The 23,821-nt window shown below is 44.2% G+C and overlaps 1 protein-coding gene across 4 annotated transcripts in view; it reads right to left on the bottom strand.

Moving 5' to 3' along the window:
• The window catches only part of EBF1 (EBF transcription factor 1), a 390,547-nt gene extending 367,151 nt beyond the window's left edge, over nucleotides 1–23,396 (bottom strand). For all 4 annotated transcript variants that reach the window (XM_063292129.1, XM_063292126.1, XM_063292127.1 and 1 more), the window contains exons 1-5: nucleotides 22,270–23,396; nucleotides 20,465–20,621; nucleotides 19,955–20,018; nucleotides 19,017–19,072; nucleotides 6,069–6,142 (exon numbers count right to left, since the gene is read on the bottom strand). In XM_063292129.1, the coding sequence (XP_063148199.1) occupies nucleotides 6,069–6,142; nucleotides 19,017–19,072; nucleotides 19,955–20,018; nucleotides 20,465–20,621; nucleotides 22,270–22,403 (485 nt within the window). In that variant the 5' untranslated portion in view covers nucleotides 22,404–23,396. The remainder of the gene's footprint in view (nucleotides 1–6,068; nucleotides 6,143–19,016; nucleotides 19,073–19,954; nucleotides 20,019–20,464; nucleotides 20,622–22,269) is intronic.
• Nucleotides 23,397–23,821: the final 425 nt, after the last annotated feature.

Below are 23,821 nucleotides of genomic sequence, written 5' to 3'. Positions count from 1 at the left end.
TATAAATGAATTAACAAACAATAATAAACTTGAATGACTGGAGCTGCACATGTACATGTATGTACACATACAAACAGACTTAACATTTTTGACACACCTGAAATAATATGTATAATACTGCATACTTAGAAAGAACTGACCCAGCTCTGTTGACACAACATATGAAGAAGTTTCTGGTGGGTGCTAAAATGCTGTACAGAAACGATGGGAAATTGTCCTGCTATCTAGAATAAAATAAGGCTACCTGCTCTCCAATAGAGAGGCAACCAAGAAAAAGGTAAGCCTAACCAAAGTCCAGCTGAAATTAGTATTCCTTTAATATGAACAAATTTAAGTTACAGAATTTCCAGCCATTAGAGCTGTTGGTCATGCTGGCTGTAAAGTCTGGAAGTTGTACTCCAAAATGTCTGGAGGGCACCAAGTTAAGAAAACCGATCAAGTATCTAATTCTGTTTTCTAACTGGCAAGAGACACCCCCTCCCCAACGTTTTTCCCCTAAAGATGAAGGAAGGCTTCAGTTGAGAGCTAGATTTTCTGCTTTTAAAAGTGAAGGATCAACCATAGCCCTTTTCTGAGATATTAGCTTATCCATCCATGTTAGTGTCATCTACAGATTTTACTGACCGTTCCCCCACCCATTCTTTTGTTCAAGTCTTTCTGAACATGATAAGCAATATGGAATCCAAAGCAGAATAGTGCTCCTCACTTTGTACTTCACTCCAGGAACTGTTTAATGAAAGTTCTTTGGTACAGTACAACTGCTAGTCATAAATCCACCAAGCTTCTCCCAGGAAGTTTGGACTGGAAACAGATAAACAAGTGCTCAAGAGTACAAGAACTTCTAAAAAGTGCATATGTTGTAGAGGAGCTAAGAGGTCATTGTACAACTGCTGCATATCAAAATCAGTCCTATTTATAGGAAAATCGAGTTTCAAAATTCTTGCACTTCCCTCGAGCAATGCAACATGTTAGATGCTCCTATCTTTTGTGTGGAGACTCAGTTTCCATCTGTCTTGTTTGGGGTAATAGACTGCTCTATTATCAGGCTATTTACTCCTGTCTGTGTGAGAACTAGCTCTCACACATCATCTAGCCCACTAGATTTTCCTCTATTGGATTTCTGTCTATCACCTAGGCAAAACACAGTTTGTGTCCAAAAAAACTCAGTGTCAACTATAAAAGATGCCACATTTCACTTAGAGAACCCAGACTTGTAAAAGTTATACATTGGCTGAGTTCACCAACTATTTTAACCAGAATTTTTTTTATCAGGGTGTGTTGAATAAATCATAATACCCTGGTTCACACACAGTTTAAACCTAGAATGAGTGGATTTACAGATCATGCTAAGCCAAAAAAAAAAAAAAACCCCTTAAAAACACATCATAACTTATTAACTTGATGTATATATTCAGCTACTGATTTATACTTTGTGTTATTTAATCTGGAAAACTTTATTTCCCCTTAGAACTTCATCACATGAGTAACTCTTGAACTATACAGTATAAGAATGCTAATTTCATTTAATTGTTGGGCCACAACTAACAGTGTGCATTGATGAGCCTTGCTAAGATTATGTAAGGCAACCTTCCCCAACCTTGTGCTCTATAGATGTATTTGATGCAATTCTGCTTAACCCTGGACAACTTGGATAAAAGAATCTGTTCTCCAAAACAACAGAAAGATACTAGGCTGAGGAAACTGATTTAATTTATTAAGCAGCCCCCCCCCAAAAAAAAACCTCTGGCCTTCCGGCAGAATTTGCATCAATTTATTTATGTACTTAAATTTAAAAAATTATTCCATGTTTTCATTCCAGAAATCAGCAGGTGTCACACTTTGTGCCACTAACCATATCTGAGCTTTTTAATTGTTGCTGATTTAGCTACTATTAATAAGGGCAGCTACATGAACCAATTCAACCATTGGCTGTTCAGATGTGATCTTTCATCATTTCCTAAGATGAAACACACTTCAGCAAAGGCTCGTTACCTTGTCGTGGTGCTGGAGCTTGAGCACCTCAATGATGCCATGAGCTAAACCGTGAAGGGCCACCCAAGATGGGAAGGTCATGACAGAGAGGTCAGACTAAATGCGATCCCTGGGGAAGGTAATGGCAACCCACCCCAGTATTCTTGCCATGAAAACTAAATGGATCAGTACAACCATAGATATGTCGGTATACCATCGGAAGATGAGACCCCCAGGTCGGAAGATGGTCAAAATGCTACTGGGGAGGAACAGAGGATGAGTTCAACTAGCCCCAGACGTGATGACGCAGCTAGCTCAAAGCCGAAAGGATGGCTAGCAGCCGACGGTGCTGGTGGTGAACGGCGAATCCGATGTTCTAAGGATCAACACACCATTGGAACCTGGAATGTAAGATCTATGAGCCAGGGCAAATTGGATGTGCTTATTGGGGAGATGTCAAGATTAAAGATAGACATTTTGGGCGTCAGTGAACTGAAATGGACTGGAATGGGCCACTTGACATCAAATGACCACCAGATCTACTACTGTGGACAAGAAGACCACAGAAAAAAATGGAGTAGCCTTCATAATTAATAGTAAAGTGGCTAAAGCAGTGCTTGGATACAATCCAAAAAACGATAGAATGATCTCAATTCGAATTCAGGGCAAGCCATCTAACATCACAGTCATCCAAATATACGCCCCAACCACAGATGCTGAAGAAGCTGAAGTAGAGCAGTTCTATGAGGATCTGCAGCACCTACTGGACAACACGCCTAAAAGAGATGTTATTTTCATCACAGGAGACTGGAATGCTAAGGTGGGCAGTCAAATGACACCTGGAATTACAGGTAAGCATGGCCTGGGTGAACAAAACGAAGCAGGACATAGGCTGATAGAATTTTGCCAAGACAACTCACTCTGCATAACAAACACTCTCTTCCAGCAACCTAAGAGACGGCTTTATACATGGACTTCCCCAGATGGACAACACCGAAACCAGATTGACTACATCCTTTGCAGCCAAAGGTGGCGGACATCTATACAGTCGGTAAAAACAAGCTGACTGTAGTTCAGATCACGAATTTCTTCTTGCACAATTTAGGATCAGACTAAAGAGATTAGGGAAGACCCACAGATCAGCTAGATATGAGCTCACTAATATTCCCAAGGAATATGCAGTGGAGGTGAAGAACAGATTTAAGGGACTGGACTTAGTAGATAGAGTCCCAGAAGAACTATGGACAGAAGTCTGCAACATTGTTCAAGAGGTGGCAACAAAATACATCCCAAAGAAAGAGAAAACTAAGAAGGCAAAATGGCTGTCTGCTGAGATACTAGAAGTAGCCCAAGAAAGAAGGAAAGCAAAAGGCAACAGTGATAGGGGGAGATATGCCCAATTGAATGCAAAATTCCAGAGGTTAGCCAGAAGAGATAAGGAATTATTTTTAAACAAGCAATGCATGTAAGTGGAAGAAGACAATAGAATAGGAAGAACAAGAGACCTCTTCCAGAAAATTAGAAACATCGGAGGTAAATTCCAGGCAAAAATGGGTATGATCAAAAACAAAGATGGCAAGGACCTAACAGAAGAAGAAGAGATCAAGAAAAGGTGGCAAGAATATACGGAAGACCTGTATAGGAAGGATAACAATATTGGGGATAGCTTTGACGGTGTGGTCAGTGAGCTAGAGCCAGACATCCTGAAGAGTGTGGTTGAATGGGCCTTAAGAAGCATTGCTAATAACAAGGCAGCAGGAGACGATGGCATCCCAGCTGAACTGTTCAAAATCTTGCTAGATGATGCTGTCAAGGTAATGCATGCTATATGCCAGCAAATTTGGAAAACACACAAATGGCCATCAGAAAAAATCAACTTATATCCCCATACCAAAAAAGGGGAACACTAAAGAATGTTCAAACTATCGAACAGTGGCACTCATTTCACATGCCAGTAAGGTAATGCTCAAGATCCTGCAAGGTAGACTTCAGCAACTCACGGAGCGAGAATTGCCAGATGTACAAGCTGGGTTTAGAAAAGGCAGAGGAACTAGGGACCAAATTGCCAATATCCAATGGATAATGGAAAAAGACAGGGAGTTTCAGAAAAACACCTATTTCTGTTTTATTGACTATTCTAAAGCCTTTGACTGTGTGGACCATAACAAATTGTGGCAAGTTCTTAGTGGTATGGGGATACCAAGTCATCTTGTATGCCTCCTGAAGAATCTGTATAACGACCAAGTAGCAACAGTAAGAACAGACCACGGAACAACGGACTGGTTTAAGATTGGGAAAGGAGTACGGCAGGGCTGTATACTCTCACCCTACCTATTCAACTTGTACGCAGAACACATCATGCGACATGCTGGGCTTGAGGAATCCAAGGCTGGAGTTAAAAACGCTGGAAGAAACATTAACAATCTCAGATATGCAGATGATACCATTTTGATGGCTGAAAGCGAAGAGGAACTGAGGAGCTTTATGATGAAGGTGAAAGAAGAAAGTGCAAAAGCTGGCTTGCAGCTAAACCTCAAAAAAACCAAGATTATGGCAACCAGCTTGATTGATAACTGGCAAATAGAGGGAGAAAATGGAGAAGCAGTGAAAGACTTTGTATTTCTAGGTGCGAAGATTACTGCAGATGCTGACTGCAGTCAGGAAATCAGAAGACGCTTAATCCTTGGGAGAAGAGCAATGACCAATCTCGATAAAATAGTTAAGAGCAAAGACATCACACTGACAACAAAGGTCCGCATAGTTAAAGCAATGGCGTTCCCCGTAGTAACATATGGCTGCGAGAGCTGGACCATAAGGAAGGCTGAGAGAAAGAAGATCGATGCTTTTGAACTGTGGTGTTGGAGGAAAATTCTGAGAGTGCCTTGGACTGCAAGAAGATCAAACCAGTCCATCCTCCAGGAAATAAAGCCAGACTGCTCACTTGAGGGAATGATATTAAAGGCAAAACTGAAATACTTTGGCCACATAATGAGAAGACAGGACACCTTGGAGAAGATGCTGATGCTAGGGAGAGTGGAAGGCAAAAGGAAGAGGGGCCGACCAAGGGCAAGATGGATGGATGATATTCTAGAGGTGACGGACTCATCCCTGGGGGAGCTGGGGGTGTTGACGACCGACAGGAAGCTCTGGCGTGGGCTGGTCCATGAAGTCACGAAGAGTCGGAAGCGAATAAACGAATAAACAACAAAGATGAAACACTCACTTCTTTATTAAAAAGCGAAGAAGATTTCACTTGGGCCACCTACGGAGGATTACTCTTGCTCAGTCAGTTTGCCTAATTCAAAGAAGCCAGCTCCAAACAGAGAGACAGGGAGAAAGTTGGGGGCTCTTTTCCACAACAAGCATAACCCTTATATATGTCCAACAACCTCTTACCCAAAGCTTTAAAAGAGCCCACTTGAGTCAGGCAGCCAATAAATTTAAATAAATAAATAATAAAAATAAAAATGGGGCAAAGTATGTTACTGAGATTGGTGTCCCATTGAAAAGAAGAAGTCACAGCAACCTTAAGCACAAAGGTCTGCAGCATCCAGGCCCTCTGCCTGCATTACAGATCTCCATCTACAGACCACAGACCATTCTTTTCACTCTGCCCCCACTACTTCCTTCGTAAGCAGCCTACAAGTCACACCCCTACAGAAAATAAAGACTATGCGCTTGTCTACGTCAAGTGTCAAAGTCCGTTGTGAAAGCAGTGACCTAGTATTTATGATTTTCCTGGCAGAGGTTCGGTTGGATAGCTGCTTGTCAACATTAACAGTTCAGATGCTATTCTTCTCCCTCCCTCTCTCTCTCGTCTCTCTGAAAAAAAACATTTTCCATGGCTATAAAGGTTCCAGTGACTAAATAGCACCTTTCCACATATTATTCAAGTTTAAGCTCTGATCGGTCATTGAAAAGAGCTCATTTGGTGGCACATTTGCTGCTTATTACGCTCACACTGAGCAGATTTGGGGCTGTTCAGAGGAAAGTCAACCATGTTTTAAATCCCAGTATAACTTTGGGTTCAGCGAAGCTTTGGGGAGACACATTCATTTTCTCTTTGCTAATTAAGAAATGTCAGAGATTTTTCTTACCTGCACATTATTTCATGGGTGAGCAGAACTCTGCACATTTCTGGATTCTTGTCTTGGCCTTCATATACTATCGCCTAGAAGAAAAAGACAGGGGAATTTTATCTGAATATTATTTTTTTAGTCGCAAAGTGAATGTAGTTGGAGAAAATCATCACTGTCATAGTACATGAATGCATAACTATGCTGCAAACCAGCAACTTCGGCTTAAACAGACTGCGTCCTTGGGAAGAACAAAAACCCTGTCTCAAGATGTGTTGCTAGAGAGCCCAGAAGCTGAGCCAAGTAAGCTTCAATTCAGCATTCTCATTTCTGTTTTAACCGTCACATTATGCACATCTTCTGAGCTCTGCACAGGACAGGCTTTTTTAGTAGTCACGACAACCACAATGTTCTTTTCAATAAAACATAAACTTAATAGTGTTAAAAAAAAAACTCAAAAGACTCAGAACACTAGGGAGACTATTCATAAAATGAAAAGTGACTATATTTTTAATTCAGAAAGCATGGTTGTGTACTTAACTAGCTACGGCTTGTGTACAGAACCTGATTCACAGCTCCAGTCTGGTTAAATGTGCTAACAAATTAAAGGAGACTACATTCCTATAAATGCAAATAAACACGTTCTAGAAGACAAGAGGATAAGGCAGGATAGGCCTTCCAGGATCTTATGGGCCTTCTCAGTACAAAGATCTTTCTACGCTAAAATTGTAGATAGGTAGGTAAGGACGGAACTGTACGTTGCTATGTTCACACAGCATGAATCAGCCAATCATGTTTTAACCTTTTGTGTTATGCAAACCCAGACTATCTGGTTAGTTTATGATTCCGTGTGTGGGACAAACCCAGAAAACTGGGTTGAGTAAATTATGGTTCAGTTAAGCATGGGCAATTATGCTGGGCAACACAAAAACAAACCCATCAGCATGATTTTGACAGTTGGTGGAAATGTGGCATTGAAGCAAATGTATCAAGAGAATTTTAGTGTGGGCATGGGCCAACACGATGAAACATATGTCTGTGATGTCACAGTGTAAGCTCCCTTTTGTGTAACAATATCACAGTGCACGTTTTATCATTTTTGGCTACTTAATGGCACTATTCATACATCCCACAAAACTAGGAATCTTCAGAATCCTGACTTTGCAGTTTGGTAGAAAACCCTACTTCAGTCACTCCTACTGACATTTCTCACCACTGAGCACAGCGAACAAAGACAGGCCACCTCCATCCATGCTTTGGTGATTGCCTTGGGTAAACCAGTCAAGATCAGACTTTCTTTGGACTCCAGAAGAGTGAGCCAGAGTCCCTGGTTCAAATGACACAAACACTGTCCCCCAGAACTATGTTTGTCAGCTGTACTCAGTGGCAGGCAAAGTCGGAAGGGGTAAACAGAATAGTAGGTCCCCTTGTTAAGTTTAAGAATTCTGTTTTACTGTGGTTGTCTGAACACAGCCACAGTGGCCACAGTGCAAAGATGCTATGTAGTTGCTTGGTCTGGCTTAGTCTGAAATGCAAGCTCACCCATTGGAACTTAGCACTGTGTGAGAACCAGCCATTATGGTCTGCTGAGTACACTGTGGCTTAAAGACTTCTAGTTTAGAATTACACATAAACCAATCCGCAAGGTGAAACTGGACTTCCTCCCTAAATTCAGATGTGATGAAAGTTAATGCTTCCAAAGTCCCCCTGCAGTCTTCTATGTGAAGTCAGTGGAAGACAGAGGATTGGACTCTATGATTCTATAAAATGGACACCTAGGAATAGACTAAAATTTTCAAAAAAAAAAAAAAAGAGGTTCTTTAGCCAGGTGCAGCTTTTCCAGTGACCATGCCACCCTACAATTTAGGTGACACTAGTCTACATGGCAACAACAGGTTCTTTGTAAGTGCTCAGAATATACACGACTCTGATCTGTAGCATAGCTCTGCACACAACTGGAAAACAGACTGTTTTGTCAATGGGCTGGGGAGGGAGAAATCTTCCTGGCAGCCCCCACCTCCTCCCTAGAAAAGAGATTGCTCTGCAACTACCAGCAAGCCCAGAAGGGCACGGGCATTCTCTTCACCTGACAATTGCCAACCAAACTGCCAATAAAGAAACAGAGGCAAGGGACAGGGCACCTATTGGCCAGACGAAAGGAAAAGGCCGTTCTGCTGAAATCTCTAGCAAGCGATTTATTGAGGTCCAATAAAAAGTAGCAAATAGCTTCATGCAGGGAACGCTGCTGTGCTGAGGCAGATATTTTTGCAGGACTGAAGACCACGTTTGCAATACTTAACCTTTCCTACCATCTTGCTAAAAGTCGACCATTAGTGAGCGCCTTTTACTAGGATGAGCGGTTGCACTGGAGGACAGGACTCCTGTGTTTTTCTTTATTAGCATTCCCAAAGCTTGTCATACCAGGGTAGGAAAAGGGGCATCTTCTCAAATTCCCTCCTCCTCTAGGCATCAGATGAAGGAATACAACACTTCTTGTCTGTTTATACGTCGCCCAGTATTTCACAAATCACATCTTCTCAAATTCCAAATCCTTCCTAATTTGCCCACAGCCCTTACGTCAAAAGAAAGAGGTGACATTATAAGGTGACGCTATAAGATGACTTCTCTTAGCTTATTCTTAATGCCTCCATTATAAATGCAATGACATTTCTAGATCTCCAAAACACCTTGGGAATCACTTAATCACCTATGCCAAGTTTCCGTGGAATATAAAACCAGCCAAAATGCCTCTTCCAGAGTCCTACTATCCAAATGGTTCTCTTTCTTATATGAGTTTTTAAATTAGTTACACTGCCTGAGAACATTCAAGAGTTCAAGGGTGAATAATTTTCAAGGAGCCTGTTCTTTCAAAATTCATCTAACTCTTTTTTTTTCCTTCTGACATATAGTAAGAGTTTGGGAACCTTCATCTCTCTTTGTGCTGACGTTCAGGAGCTCTACGGATCACTATAGCTGGCACTGGAGTTAACGCTGTGCTCCTGATTGCACCCAGCAATAAGGTGTTTCTATAATATCCGATGCCAACAGCATCAGTCCTGTTTGACACATCCTTGTTAAAGGAATAGAAAATCAAAATTCTGCTTTTCCAACCAGTGCCTCTGGTTATGGCCTCTTTAACATAAACAATCAATAAAACCCTCTAATATGTGTGGAGGTGGGGGGCAGAGCTAAATTTAAACAGCCTTGGCCAACAAGCAGAAGCATCACATAACCCATAAAATGAGGTAATTTGGCACAGCTGTGACTTTGCCGTTGAAAATGCTGCCCACTGAAGGCAATAGGAAAGGGAGGGGGGGTGCCAGCACAGCAGTCATGAATCTCAGCCAGCGAAAGTAATTGCTTAAACATAGTATTATCACACTCCAGCACAGTACACTATATTTTAATATGATTTAGTAGTGCCATAAATAATATCATTGATGTTGCTGTAGTTTTCTACAGCATTGGATGCCAACCTTACTTTTTGAAACGAGAAACTCAGACACAGCCTATATGGCAGAGTCTGAACACTTAAAGATGTCAGTTATCTAATTCTGTATACAGCTCCTCCCAACCTTAAATATGGCTGGGGTGGCCTAGTATTCCATGCAGTTCATTCTATGATCAGTATACTCAGCACTTCTTGAAACTTGCAACACTCCCTACAATCTACTTGAGCTTGCTTGGAGATTCTGGCAGAGGACTGCAGGGTCAGCTTGCCACTCAGGAGTAAAGCCATCCCTTTGAAAGTGGGCCCTGCTCAGAATTCCCCACATCATGAAAGCAAATGCTTGCTAAACAAGTAAGAGCACATATGGAAGCAGAACTAATTTGGGATGCTTTCAATTGAACAAGCAGCCACAATTACAGCCTCTCGTGTGACCTGCCCAATGTTGGCAGAGGTGCTCACTGACCTCCCAACATTAGACCCTGAGGATCAATGTGTTCATGGTGATCCAGCGACTGCTGGCAGAGGAGGGACTTCTGAGGTACAGCCAAAAGTATGTGTGTAAACGTGTTGGAATGCTTGTACACTATAATGATACATTGGAACACCTCTGAATAAAGGAGAAACATCTGGATAGATGTTGAAGAGCATAAAGATCTGGCATGCAAATAAATCCTATGAAAAATCTAGGAACTGGTTTCTACAAAATGTGTTTGAGATTGGTGCTTTAATCACTAAATAAGAATACTGTTTTTGTAGGATAACAGTCATGTCACTTTTCTCATGCAAACAGGGAAATCCAACAGGCTTATGTCAATCATTAAACACATACCTGTATGCAGAATTGGACCCTAGCAAATAGCAAATCATATCTGCCTGGAGAACTTAATTCAACACATTTTATATTCCACTCACTGGAAGCTCTTTGATTGTAAATGACTATATCTTGTATCTTTAAAATACACTGGGATCCTTTAGAGGTTGTTGCAGTCAGAAAAAGAACGAGGAAGAGAAGGAGGGGGGTCATTATAATTGGATTCAGGTTCTTTCATAAAAAAAGTTTAATTCACTTGCAGGTTTAAACATTAAAATATGACTAGCATAAAAAGGCATTGTGCATGACCATTGTTGTGGGGCATATGATTAAGAATTGGACTTTTGACTGCAGGAATCAAAGAATACCACAGATTTAACTGCGGCTGATTTATCATGTTTTCTGGGCACTGCCAAAAAGCTAACAAAGGCTAAGGTGATGGCATTTTACACTGAATAATTGATTTCACATTTAATGCAGCACAGTAGGACCCTAAAGGACTTTCCCCCTAAGTAAGAACGAGAGGTGCTGAAGCTCCACCACCGTCCATGTTCATAGGCCAATCCCGCTGGTAAGGAAGTCAATGTGAGTTTAATTGCAGCAAGTTCAGCTTCACTAGAAGCTACGAACAGGAGCAAGCAGATTTAATTCCCTCTCTTTCTTCACTTCCCTTCTCTCCCTCCTTTCATCTGCTATGCTTACTTAACCTCCAGGTACCTATTTAAAAAGAACACCAGCTAAATTACAATAATGAACAAATGGAGTCAACAGTGTGGTTATCTAATTGCCTGTCTATTGTGTTTAACATCAGCAGTCCTTTTGCTTACGTGCGTAACATCCTTAGGCTTGCAATGCACTAGGGGCTAACCCCAGTTTCTGAGCACCAGCTATTATTGAGGCAACTGTATGAATTAAAGAGGAACATCCATCGCTGGAAACTGTCGGGAGGCACAAAATGAGTCCAATTTCTGAAGCTCATTTTATGGATCACGTACAGAAAAGACTTTTAAGAGTTTTGCTTTTCTCTCGCCAACAGGGAAGAACAGCTATCCTTTCAATGAAGTTTCGATGCCCCATCAGTTGAAGGCTTCAGAGCATGCTCCACATTGTATCTGTGGATCAAACTGGGATTCAAGGAGAGCTACCAGAACCAGATTATAAAGGGGCAACCCTCCCCTTCACATTAACATATTTTGAGCTGGAGGGATGTTGCTCTAGTTGTTTTACAAACACAGAATAAATAGGGAAGTATAACCTGGCAGCAAGTTTCACAACTGCAATTGTACACCCATTTTAACATCTTTGAGATTGCTCTTTTGGTGAACAAGATGTAGAAAGTGTTGTAGTTCACTGAGACAGCACCTGTTTTGCATGTGAAACCTCCGGGGTTCAATCCTTGACCTCTCAAGACAGGCTAGAAATGGCTTTTGTCAAAAAACCTGGAGAGACACTATACTGGCCAGAGCCTGAGTCTGACATAGTATAAAGCAGCTTCTTCAAATGCATCTATCCACAGTCATTTTATTGAATGGATCTTTAACTAACTTAAGGCCGGAGGACAGCAAATGTCTGCTAGCCTTTCATGCCCCACTATCAAATGCATTTTTAAATCTGGGAGCCTCCAGCAATGACAGAAGACTTGTAAGACCAGGTAAGACTTGGTTTGGTTTGGGTTTTTTTTTCAGTTTAAAATCTCCCATGTTCCACTCTGTATCTTAGCTCTCAGTGATTCTCTTGCATGGCATGGCTTTATTCCTTTCCTCAAAAATACTGAGCACTGTGGTATAATGTAACAAACATATGGCATAACTGTTGACTAAAAGTCACTGCCTGTGCTCACAAGCCATGGTTGCTTATATGTATCTATACTGTTGGTTTCACAAAGGAAGCCCAGGCAATTCAAGTCTCAGACCTTTGCAGCTGCCAGAAACACAGGTTCCTGTCTCAGAAGACACTAAAATAATATTCCTTTTCTGAAAACGTATGTTCTATTTATTGAGTGAAAACTGTTTTTTTGAAATATTATTTGCTAAACATTCACCATGCTCAATTCAGGCAATGGGAGTTCCAGTGGGAAGGTTGCCTGCCCCCCCATCTCTGCAAAATTGGGTCCAGTGACAGCTGTTACAAGGAATTAATATTTTAAAAAGAAGCTAAATGAGTGAAGTGAAAGTCCCAGGGTATAAAGTTAGATTATTGTTGAACTAAAAATAATTTTGCAAATGTGTACTATAACCCACATAGGTAAAGACATATGTTGTGATCTTACTTGTTTACTTCCTTTTTTGGTTTTAATTTGTTTCACTGCACAAACAGTGAGAATACAAGTGTACAAATGTGGCCTTGAATCCAGATTCCTTTTTTACTCAAGAAAGATTCTGCCCCATCAGCAGAAAGAGAGTGAAAAATGATGGTTCCCATCTTTCCCTGCATTCCCTTGAGTTACACCTTCCAAAATCCACTGCAAGAACTTGGGGAGGTTTCTAGAATAATGTGGAAAAGAATTAAGGCTCAGGGGAGGGAGAACTGACAAAACATCTCTTCCACAATTTATACAGGATCAAAGATTAAATTTAATTTAAAAGATTAAAATTAAAAAATTTCAATCTACCCCAGGATAACTAAGAAGTATTTTAAAATATCTGATCCACTCCTGTTTCTTTCACCTGGGATGAAAGAATGAGATGACAACGATGCTAGTTTATTTTTAATTTCCTCTTTGGAATATTTGAAATAGACTTTGCTCATTTGTAGTCACATATAACTAACTTGTTTTGTAAGTATCAACTAATATTAGCTGGACTTTATTCCCTGTGTATATATGCCCATGGACCTGCCTGCATATCTGAAGTTTTTGGTACCATTACACTGTATTGCTTGCCAACAGCTTTGAGAACCGTTTGAAAAAAAGCTGAAATATGCCAACCTATTTTCTCACCAATTCATACATCTAAGTAACCTGAGAATAAGTGCTTTTCTGTAAGGTTACAGCTCTAGCATTACTTATGGAGAAAGTAATCATGTAATGCTAAGAATCCAGATATCCAACTGCCTGCATCTTCTGCTTTGCCCATAAAGAAAAGGCTCTGACATTTTGGATTTGCAATGTTTAATTAGCCATTAATGCCCTAATTCTGATTTCTTATAGCAGACCAGCCTCCCATCATTTGCAATGAGAGTTTAATATGGGGCGCAATAAAGTGTGCCCAGACTGAGAGCTAAAATATATGAGTATTCTTTTTCAGCAGCACTAAACCAAAAGGTGCTAATTATTGCTTCCATTCTCTTCCTCTAACATGCCAGCCCGCTCATCAACAGGAATTCATGTGAATTAAATAAATGTCTCCCTTTCCCTCCCTCCCCTCCAGCCCAGCTCCACTAATATGTTCATTTTGAATGCTTCTCAAACATTCACAGGGAAACAACTCTAGCGTAAATATCCCAGAACAAATGGCTGTATGTTATACAGGAGGGAGCAGTTGGAAGCCAGACTGGGAATGCACTGGGCCATCTGGCCCAGGCAGCCTCTCCAAAATCCTCAGCTTTGTTTTCACCCCCAGACTCCAAACAACACATTTTCCACTGTGTTGAGTTTACGTTCTCCCAAACACACAGATCCTGAGCATGCATGTAAATGTCAAGCTCGGCATTCTTCTCAGAGAAGGAAATTGAAATCACCTGCACTTCCTGCTCTTTAAGCAAAAGGATTCAAGTCACTGCAAAAACCTGGCTGAACTGCAAGCTCTCCTCGTGGCAAAAGAGCATTGTGCTCCACAGCTCAGATCCTGAGGAGCTGGTTTCTGAACAGATGTGTGTTCTCCTCACAATTGTGCCACTTGCAATCTACTGTACAGAGTGGCGATTCGGTATCTGTACACACAGGCACAACAGCAGGATAACTTTTGGGGGGAGATGGGCTGTGATAGAAATTTGAAAAATAAGTAAATAACGTAACATAAAAATTAGGTAGAAAGCAGTACAGTGTTTGCATCCCTGCTGTAAATGACATAGAGGGTTTTAAGTATCGCAGATGATAAGATGGAGCATCTTGACTGCCTTACATGCTACAAAGAAGAACATTCTGACATCCGCTGGATTTATGTCCATGTTTAGGCTGTGTTAGAGGGAACTCTATTTTTTGATGTGGTATTTTGGAAAAAAAAAATCTGTGACTGGTCTTGACTGGATTTCTGCCTTCATATTATTTCAGTGCTGAGATGGCAAGGAAGCTATTGATGCACAAAGTGATATTTTGGTTCACATCATTATTAAAATTTCAGTCCCTCTGATCCAGGTTCAGGAAAAAGAGTATACGCACAAAGACAGAATTTACATCCATAAGCCTGAATGTACTCTGACAATGACAAAACTCTGTCTGAATAATGTTACTCAAGTTCTAGTCAAAATTCTCTTTTGAGCTGAGCTTGACTTCTGGGGACATCATGGATACATCCTTGACAAAAATGCAAAACTAAATGTAGCAAGAAATGGCAGCCATGAAAATCTATACTGTATGAACGCAAAAATGGTTTGCATAGCATTCTTCTAAATTTTATTTTAACTTCACAATCTAGCCTAGCACCTTGAGATTTATAGTCTTCCCCTATCCAACCCATCTTGGCTTCTCAAGATAAGCCAAAACTGATTCCAGTTTCCCATACATAACAGTGTTTTTCAGACTTGGCAACTTTAAGAAGTGTGGACTTCAGCTCCCAGAATTCAGCTCCCAGCATGCTGGCTGGGGAATTCTGGGAGCTGAAGTCCACACTTCTTAAAGTTGCCTAGTTTGAAAAATGCTGCTATATAACATCAAGGGCTGTATTCAAACCTGCCAAGACTTCTGAGGGAATTATTTTCAGGTTTCTAATATTCATGATTCCCCAGAATTCACTGTTTGGACAGCAACTTCTCAAGCACAGCATTTTTCCATGGTTTTCTTACAGACAACCACAAGAACAGCACCAGGCAGATAGAACAAAGAAAATGAATAAATAATACAATAAATAAGAATGTAGCTGAACCATAAATGATAAAATAGATACAAGTACTTTAGAAAGAAACAATATATCCAGTTATGGAGAAAGATTAAGTTAATTTACTAAATCAGGTGGTTTCATGGTTCAATTACCTAAGTTGTGGAGTATGCTTCTGATACCACCACTACAAACTTAAAAATAAAACTAGTCCTTCCCTTTCACAGAGATCAGGCCCCTTTGCCCACATATCCCTAAAGGCCTCTGGAGCCCTACCTAGCTTAACTTTGCTGAATATATTTATGAAAGTCATTAAAGCTGCCCATGAAACAGCAAGTGTGATCTCAGAAAGCTGTTGCTGATGACTACAACTGAGCATGTCACTTGCCGATACCATACCACTGAAGCCTGCCAGCTCCTGTCACCATTTCATGTAGCAGTCATCCCTCAATTACAATTTGTGCCAAAATTCAGGTATTAGTACACCACTCCTCTATGATGCTTGACCATATATATTTAAAATGTATCAAAAATTGAAGGGACATTTGACCAAGCTGCATACAACTTAATTCCAAGCAGAAAGTCGAGACTCTTCTATATTCCTCACATTCTATATGAAAGCATAAGTGACAACTTCACATGTGGACAATTCAGCACACGTCTTGACCTGCCTTACAGGGTGCTTCATTAACTAGGACAGAAGTTTCAAGGTCTCCAAAACGTATTTAGTTTGAGTAAGAGAGAGAGAGAGCAAGTCTTCTTGCTTTCTGGAAACACTAAACATATCGTAACACAGAGCTTCCTGATATAACCAGAGATTAAAACATATGTCTTTTATAAATATATGACAGTGCCAACTAAGCTCACACATTTAATAAAAAAAAGCAAGCAACATTTGCATCTACTGTACCAGCTTGGAATTCTCATCAGCAACGTCTCAATAGGGAATTTCAAACCTTTTTTTTTAGATCAACTTTATTACTCAGCTCTGGATTTTATTCTCTAAAACTGTTATTCTGAGATCTTGTTCTGCTATTCCATCCTGTCTCCCCCCACCCCCAAAATCAATAATTTGTCCTAGTGTTAGGGTTAAATGCAAAATGTTTTAAAGTAAAAGACTGATTGCTATTAAGTGGATGATGGTTTCTATCTGTATCCCAAATGTTATAACTAAGCTTGGGCAGTGGCTTGATCTTGTGGAGGCAACAGAATGGATGCAGCATAACCCTTCTTGTTTTACTTTTCCACAAGAAATATGCAGGTGAATTGACAATCATGCAGTCATGAACAAAATGCTAACAAACAGGTGTTTTAAAACTACGGAAGCCTAAATCATGGCTTTCTACAGAGAAACACAATCTTGAAAGGAAAAGCATTAACTCTTGAATGACTACAATTGGAAAATGACTCAATTATAACACATTTTTCAAAAAGGATTATACAGTTACACTCACGCAGGATACAGTCCCTCAGAAGAGTGTCTTTAAATAGAAGCTTATAAATTAATGTCAGCTAGTGCAGTTTTTAAGATTTGTTGTTTAAGGACTAGAGTCATTCTGAAGTCAGTTCGTATAGACTGCATATCAAAAGAATTTGTTTTACTGAGTTTATTAAATGTTGGAATTGTCCAACATAACTAGTCCATTTCTTTCTTTTCTCCTCTATTGTAAGACAGCCATCAATAGCAGGAAAAGATGTTTCGTGAGCATCAAAGACAGTGTTCTAAAACAAACTCAACACTTTGACCTTTCTGGTTTGGTGTCAGAAAGCTACCAAAAACAAATGGAAGTTTAGAAGGCAGAGTCTAAAACACTCAAAAGCTGGTTTGTGACCATGTGTGTGAATGCAATAAGCAAAAGAAAAAAGAAACTAAATCTCCTTCTATTTGTTAAAAAAAAACATGAATCCAGATAAAATCATACAACTTATTTAACAACTTTCAGAACATTAAGCTGAAGTTGAACAGGTCTGATCTAAAAAAAAATAAAAATTATCAAGTTATCTTATAAAAACATGAAATGCTCTTAATTAAAAAGATATACTATACAACAATGCTGGGATTTAGAGGAGCAAAATGATCTCCTTTAGCTCAATATTTTTCAGTATGGGTAGAGGTATGCAGGTTTTGTACCTGAAACCACAATTGTAGGGCACTAAGAGTGTAAATGCAATTAAATGCCATAGTGAAAATTAGGCTGTATCAAAGGCAGAGCTTTTCCAATCACAAAATTACTTTCCAGCATTAAGTTTCTAAAATAAGTGTTTATCATCCGTGGCACATCCCACTGCAAATCTACTGAGATTTAAGAGCTGCCCTTAAAATACTAACACAGGAATTGCAAAGGAGCAAATAAATACTCGCTACATTAGCTGACTACAGTATTACTTTGCGGGGTGGGGGTGTCTTTTCTTGGGTTTGTTTTCTATTTCTTTTCGTTCATATAATTACAACGTTGAGGAGAATTCTGTGATCTGAGAGCCTTCAGGGCAATCAGAAGCTGCCATTTATTTATTTTTTGGTAAACAGCTACCGTGTCTAATTAAACCTTAGCGAGGGGAGGGGAGGTGGACAGGCAGGCAGGCAAAATTAATACCGTTTGCCCTAAAAGTAATTCCTCCCTGCGCGCGCGCCCTGTAATCCGATCTCAGCTGCTCCTTGGCCCTCGCCCACCGAAGGGGCTTGGCGAGAGACACGGCGATCCTGTACCTTTAAGACCGTGGTTGGTTCACCCCGCCCTGGCTCCTGACCAATCTAAAACCGAGCGCAGGAGGCGCTTCCCTAGCTACGCCAAAGGTCCAATTCAGCGAAGGGCTTCTGCCTCATCTGAGCAGGTCGCTCAAGGCGATAAATCAATGCACATAGGGTTTTTTTGGTTTAAGGGTCGACTTCAGCAATGATCCGCTAGGAGGAAAGCTTCGTCCCTCTCCGTCCGCCCCGACTCACTAGACTTTTTCATCCACCGCCTGAGATTTTCAGGAGGCTGGGAATTTGGGCTGGGAAACCTCTGGCCGGAACTAAGGGAAGGGGGACTCCGCCCTCCCGGGCAGAAGATGAGGCGGTTCTGAAAACTCGAGTTTTAAATTGTCAAACTCGGCCGCTTCTCTTGTTCCCTCTCCACGCGAGAGAGAGTGGGGGGTTTGGTCCTACTCTGATCCTGGTTTTAGCAACGTGAGCCCACCGTTTCAGGCTGGAATCCTGGGCGCAAATACTTAGGAGTACTATCTTTGAAACAAATTCTGCCTAAACCTGGCAAGAACCGAACAGAACCTGGCAAGAACCGAACAGAACGCGAGCTGAACGGGATGGAGACGCGGGGAGAAGAAACCATCTGCTCGAACCTCCCTTGGACTCTGTGTGCGCGCGCGCCCGCGCTAACCTGAGTTGTCAACTTGCTGAATTTTCCAACAGAAAGAAGGCAGGGATGGACGGCCTGTCTCGGCTCATAAAGTGAGGCGACTCTTCTCGTTTTAATCTCCGCCTGCCTTTTCACCCTGACTACCCGACGCCGGCCTGGGCTTCGCCTAGAGATCCCGGTGTAATCCAGACTTCCAGCCACCTAACTAAGCCGACCGCTTCGCGGCTTCCACCACTCTCAAGCTTCTCCCAACCCGGCCTTTCGGTTTCCAGCGCAAAACTCCCTGAACGCCTCCGCCTCCAAAGCCCCCGCCACGACCACCTCGGCCTTCCGCCACTTTGATCATTTCACAGGAAAACGAACGAAAGCAGGACTTACTTGCTTTGTCATGGAGTCTATTAAACGGACATAAAAATCCTGTTCGGTTCTTATCCCTGGAAGCGGGAGTGGGGAGGAGGGAGGGGAGAAAAAAATGGAACAAATTAAGCGAAATAAGGACAATCAAAAACTGAGAGAGCTCTTTCCTCTTTTTTCCTGAACTGAGACCCCCTTGGTAGTTGCTCTGCGGCCCCGAAGTACGGGAGAAGGTCTTGAAAGTTGGAAATAATACTACTATCATCCTCCCCATCATCTCAAATCTATCGCAAATATATTTATTCAAATAAATGCTCAAAAGCAGACAGGCCCTGGGTGAGCTTTCTCGAGTCCTCCGCCCCCTCCCATAAGTACCTCTCGTTTGACTGGCCCGAAAACGAGGCGATCCCTTTGCCCCCACCAGTGTCAGTGCACCCTAGGAGACTGGGCGAAGGTGACAACTACGCCGGTACTCCCCGTTTGGTGACCGGGAGGGGGGCGGGACAGAGGAACTGTTATCCAGGTGAAGTGGCGTATTTGGATTTCTACCGAAGCAAAATATTGGGTCTGGCAAGACCAATCTTGAAGGTGTCACGGGACTATTTAGGTGTTGGGCTTCCTCTTTCTTTTTCCTTTCCTTTTTTTTTTTTTTTTTTTTTGCTGCCTAAGGCCGGGCGGCTGCCTCTCGGGAAACTTTTGAGAGGAACGAGCCGCTGTCCGAGAAATCCTGCTTAGATAAAAAGCTATTCCGTCCTGCTGCGGCTTCTGAGGGACGGCCGCCGGCGGAGAGGTTTTGCTCGCCTCGTCCCTTAGCTAACGCATCCCAAGGCTGAGCCCAGTGGGGCGAGCCTCCCCGCCCCTTTCCGCTCCCTTCCAGGGGAAAACAGTCGTATTGGGCGAAGGAATTCCCTGGAGATTTAAAGCCGCCCCGAGCTGTCAAGCACAGGCAGAATAAGGCTCACCGTTGCTGTAGAGGAGCTGCAGCCGGTAATGGATCCCGTTGTTGGTCTTTTCGCTGTTGGCTTCCTAAAGCGAAAGGACACACAAATAATAGGAGCAGGGGCAGCAGCCAGACCAGCGAGGCGCTCCTAAAGAGCCCGAAATCCCGGCCTCGTCGCGGGTTGCTACTTATTTCTTCCGCTGCCACCCCCCCCTCCAAATCGGGAGACTACTCAAAGGGAGTTGAGCTGGAAGATTTCAACCAAACCTGCTCCGGCCCTGGATGAAAGGACCGGAGCAGGTTGGAAAAGCGTCGGGAGGGAAACGTAGGGACCAAGCCGAAAACAAGACAAAAGTTGGCAGATTGCTGGGCGGGGGTTCGGCCAAGCGTGAGTTTGAAAGGATCCAGCACAGGCCGGGTGGGCTCTGTTCTCTAGGGTGGGCCCGGGCAGGGGGAGAGGGCTCCGAAGTACAGGGGACTCTCCCAGCCGCGGACACACACGCGCAGAGCGCCAATTCACACGCACACTTACTTTCTCCTTCTCCACGAAGCCCACGAAGGCGGTGCGCTCGATCTCCACGGGCTGCCCCTGCCGGTCGTACAAAGCCAGCACGAAGTGGAAGAAGTTCGATTTCCGCAAGTTGGAAGGCGGCTGCTTCTCAAAATGAGCCCGGGCTAGGCCTACCCCGCTGCGGCCAAAGAGACCGAGTTAGGCGCGCTTCGCCCCGGCCCCGCTGCTTCCCCAGCCAGAAGACCCCACATTTCCAAGCCCGGGCCGAGTCCGGAGAAGAGGTGCCAAGCCTTTCCTAGCGTCAAGCGGGCTCCTGGCAGGTCACCAATATGTTTTTGCTTGACCCCATGAGCGGGCTCCTGGCCAGGTCACCAAGCCTCAGTCGATTTCAGGCCAGGGGGGCAGGGCCACCCCCGCCTGCTCCCCAACCTCTACGGAAGAAGGGAGGCAGGTGATTCTTGCCTGCCAGGGGAGAAACGGAGCCGTTCAGCCGGGTGGCTGCTCCTCAGGAGCCCACGGCTCCTGGACGCCGAAGGAACCGCTGCCTTTCCAAACCGCGAAAACGGTCCCTGGAAATAAACCCGGGCGGAAGAGGCCTTTAGCTCTCGCTTTCTTTTCCGATCCCTTCACTGCAGCCCGAATTAGGGAGCTGAAATTGCCGGCTGCTCGAGCTGCCCCGGGGGATGCTCCCGCTGCCTGCCCAAGGCCGCGCTTTCGCAGGTCGGGCCACTGCGGCCTCAGCTGTCACTAACTCCGCCTGGTGCCCGAAGCGCTTCTCTCGCTGGCAGGAAGACCCTCTCGGGTTCCAGCCCCGTCTCACTCGGGTGGGAAACATCCCTACAAAACTTTTGCATAATTTCACGTCGGCTTTGTCCCCACACCGCTTTCCCTTCCCGAGCAGCGGGGACGGAGGGTGGGAAGGATCCAGCGGAGCAGGATCGGTGTCTTCGCGACCTGTCCAAGCGTCCCAGCCGCCCGGTTTAAACTGCGGCCCAGGCTGCAACCCGAGTAGGGGAGTTTGGGAGCAAGCCCCGCGCGGAGGGCAGCCGAACTTAGTTCCCGGGAGCGCTGGACTGGTAGAGGTTGGAAGGTTGAAAAGGTCCCGGGTGTACCCTTGTCAAAAGGTATCGCTGGAGGGAAGGGACGGCTTCGTGTTGACAAGCAAAAATATATAGACCATCCACAAGCAGAATTTTGAAAGTGACAGGGATTGGAAGTGACAGGGATCGCTTTACCCATCGACAACATTTGTTGGGTGCAACGTAGAAGGTAGGCTTTCGGAGAAGAAGGGGGAAAATACGTACCCGTTCCGAATGGAGAACTTAATCCGAGGTACGTGGATGAGAGAGAGAGAGAGAGAGAGAGAGAGAGAGAGAGAGATGGAGAACAGCAAGCAGTAAATGGGCAGCGTAATTTTACTTTTTAATGTTAGCATCGGAAGCGTGAACGTAATTTGGGACTATTCCTGAATGAAAAACTCCATGCTCTTTGGAAGAGGGAAAAGTGAAAGTTAGAACGATCGTTTGGAAGAGAAGGAAGGAAGGAAGGAAGGAAGGAAGGAAGGAAGGAAGGAAGGAAGGAAGGAAGGAAGGAAGGAAGGAAGGAAGGAAGGAAGGAAGGAAGGACCTTGCAGAAATCAATAGGAAATAATATAGACCACCTGGTTCGGCTACTCCTCCGGTCCTAAGATTAAAAAGTCATTTGGGGTCAAGCTATTGCCGGGAGGCACTGCCCACCAGCTACAGACCTGGGGCTGGCTGGACCGCTGGATTTTCGAGTCGGGGAAGGAAGGAGAAGGGAGGGATGCTGCCGCGAGCCCTACCTACCTCTGCGCCGCCGTGTTTGCATCCAGGACGCCGGCTCCCTGCATCCAAGTCCTGACCGCGTTCATCCCCGCGCCCAGGGGCTCTTCCTTCATGCTGCTCCCACTCCTCTGAATGCTTTCCTGAATCCCAAACATGAATTAAGGACAACCAAAACCCTCCCTTCTTCTTTAAAAAAAAAAAAGTAGGAAAAGCAAGGAAAAACAAAAATGCAAAACACAGCCACAACGCAGGGTGTTGACAAGAAGAAAAGCGCCGGAGCGGCTCGGGGTTTTCGTTTCGCTGCCCTTCTTTCTTTTTCTTTGCTTTCTTTCTTTCTTTCTTTCTTTCTTTCTTTCTTTCTTTCTTTCTTTCTTTCTTTCTTCTCTGGAACGGCTGCTGAATCAAAGCAAATCAGAGAAAATCAAACACAGACATTGAAGGGACGGGGGGGGAGAGAGAGAGAGAGAGAGGAGGAAAAAAAATCCAAAGGGTTACAAAAACCTCCCCCCGAGGCCGGCTGCGGATGCTCTAGCGGGCGCCTGGCGAGCTTGTTTTTTCGAGGGTGGGCGCGAGACACCGGGTGGCCTCTTCCTCCTCCTCCTCCTCCTCTTCCTCCTCCTCCTCCTTTTCTTTAAAAAAATCAGAATACGGTTTTTCTTCTTGGCTGGCTGGCCGGGATCGCGCAAGAAGTCGCAGGACGATGCTGGCGGCGTCCCTTCCGTGCTGAAGTCCCCCCCCCTTTTGGATCGCCGAAGAAAGAAGGCAGTTTAAGAAACAATAGGTTCAACCGGCGCTGCGGCGGCGGCGGCGCCCTTGGCTAAATCAAGTGTCATTTTCCAGTGACAAGAGAGCGGCAACTTTGCTATCTGTCCTCGGCGAGTCTCCTTCTCTTGCAGGGCTTTCCCTCCGGCCAAAGACTGCTGCTCGTCCTTTCTCTCTCTCTGCCTCCTCTCCTGCCTTCCTCCAGCAACGCAGGAAGCTAGCTGGCTGCTGGGGAGCCCGAGAGAGAGACGGGCAGAGGAAGACACGCGGCGCGCGTACGCCGGGAAAGGTAAGCGCACCCCCCTGGGTGGATGGAGATCCTCTTGGCTTCCTCCCCCCCCCCCGCTCCCTCCTCCCTGCTTAAATCGGAGTGATTTGCAGTCTTTCTCAATGGAATCTACTTCGACTATCCCCGCAGCTAAACACGAGCACACCAGCCCCAGTGGGCAGGGGGCGGCGCCCTGCGGGCCCGAGCCCGCCCCTGCCCGTATTTGCATAGCGTCATAACTTCCTCGGCCGCTCCACGCCCACCAATCGCCGGCGAGGAAAGACGAGCCGCCGCCGCCGCCGCGGCTGGCGCAGGGGACACGCCCCCCTCATTAGCATCTTCCAGCCTCTCCTCCCCTTCGGCCAGGGAAGACCGGAGAAAGTTGCCGCTGAAGGCGCAAGAGCCGCGGGTGCGCTCCGCAAGCCCGCAGGAAAACCGAAGACGGGAGGCAGGCAGGGGATCGCGCGGGGAGGAAAAGCGAAAGGGCAGCAGTGCAGGCCGCCGGGCTGAGGTCGAGCAGGAGCCTCAGCCCACGTGCTGGAA

Source organism: Candoia aspera, chromosome 2 (assembly GCF_035149785.1).
Source record: "Candoia aspera isolate rCanAsp1 chromosome 2, rCanAsp1.hap2, whole genome shotgun sequence".
Taxonomy (NCBI): domain Eukaryota; kingdom Metazoa; phylum Chordata; class Lepidosauria; order Squamata; family Boidae; genus Candoia; species Candoia aspera.
The sequence above is the reverse complement of the archived record's forward strand: the minus strand, read 5'-3'. Positions and strand labels throughout refer to the sequence as shown.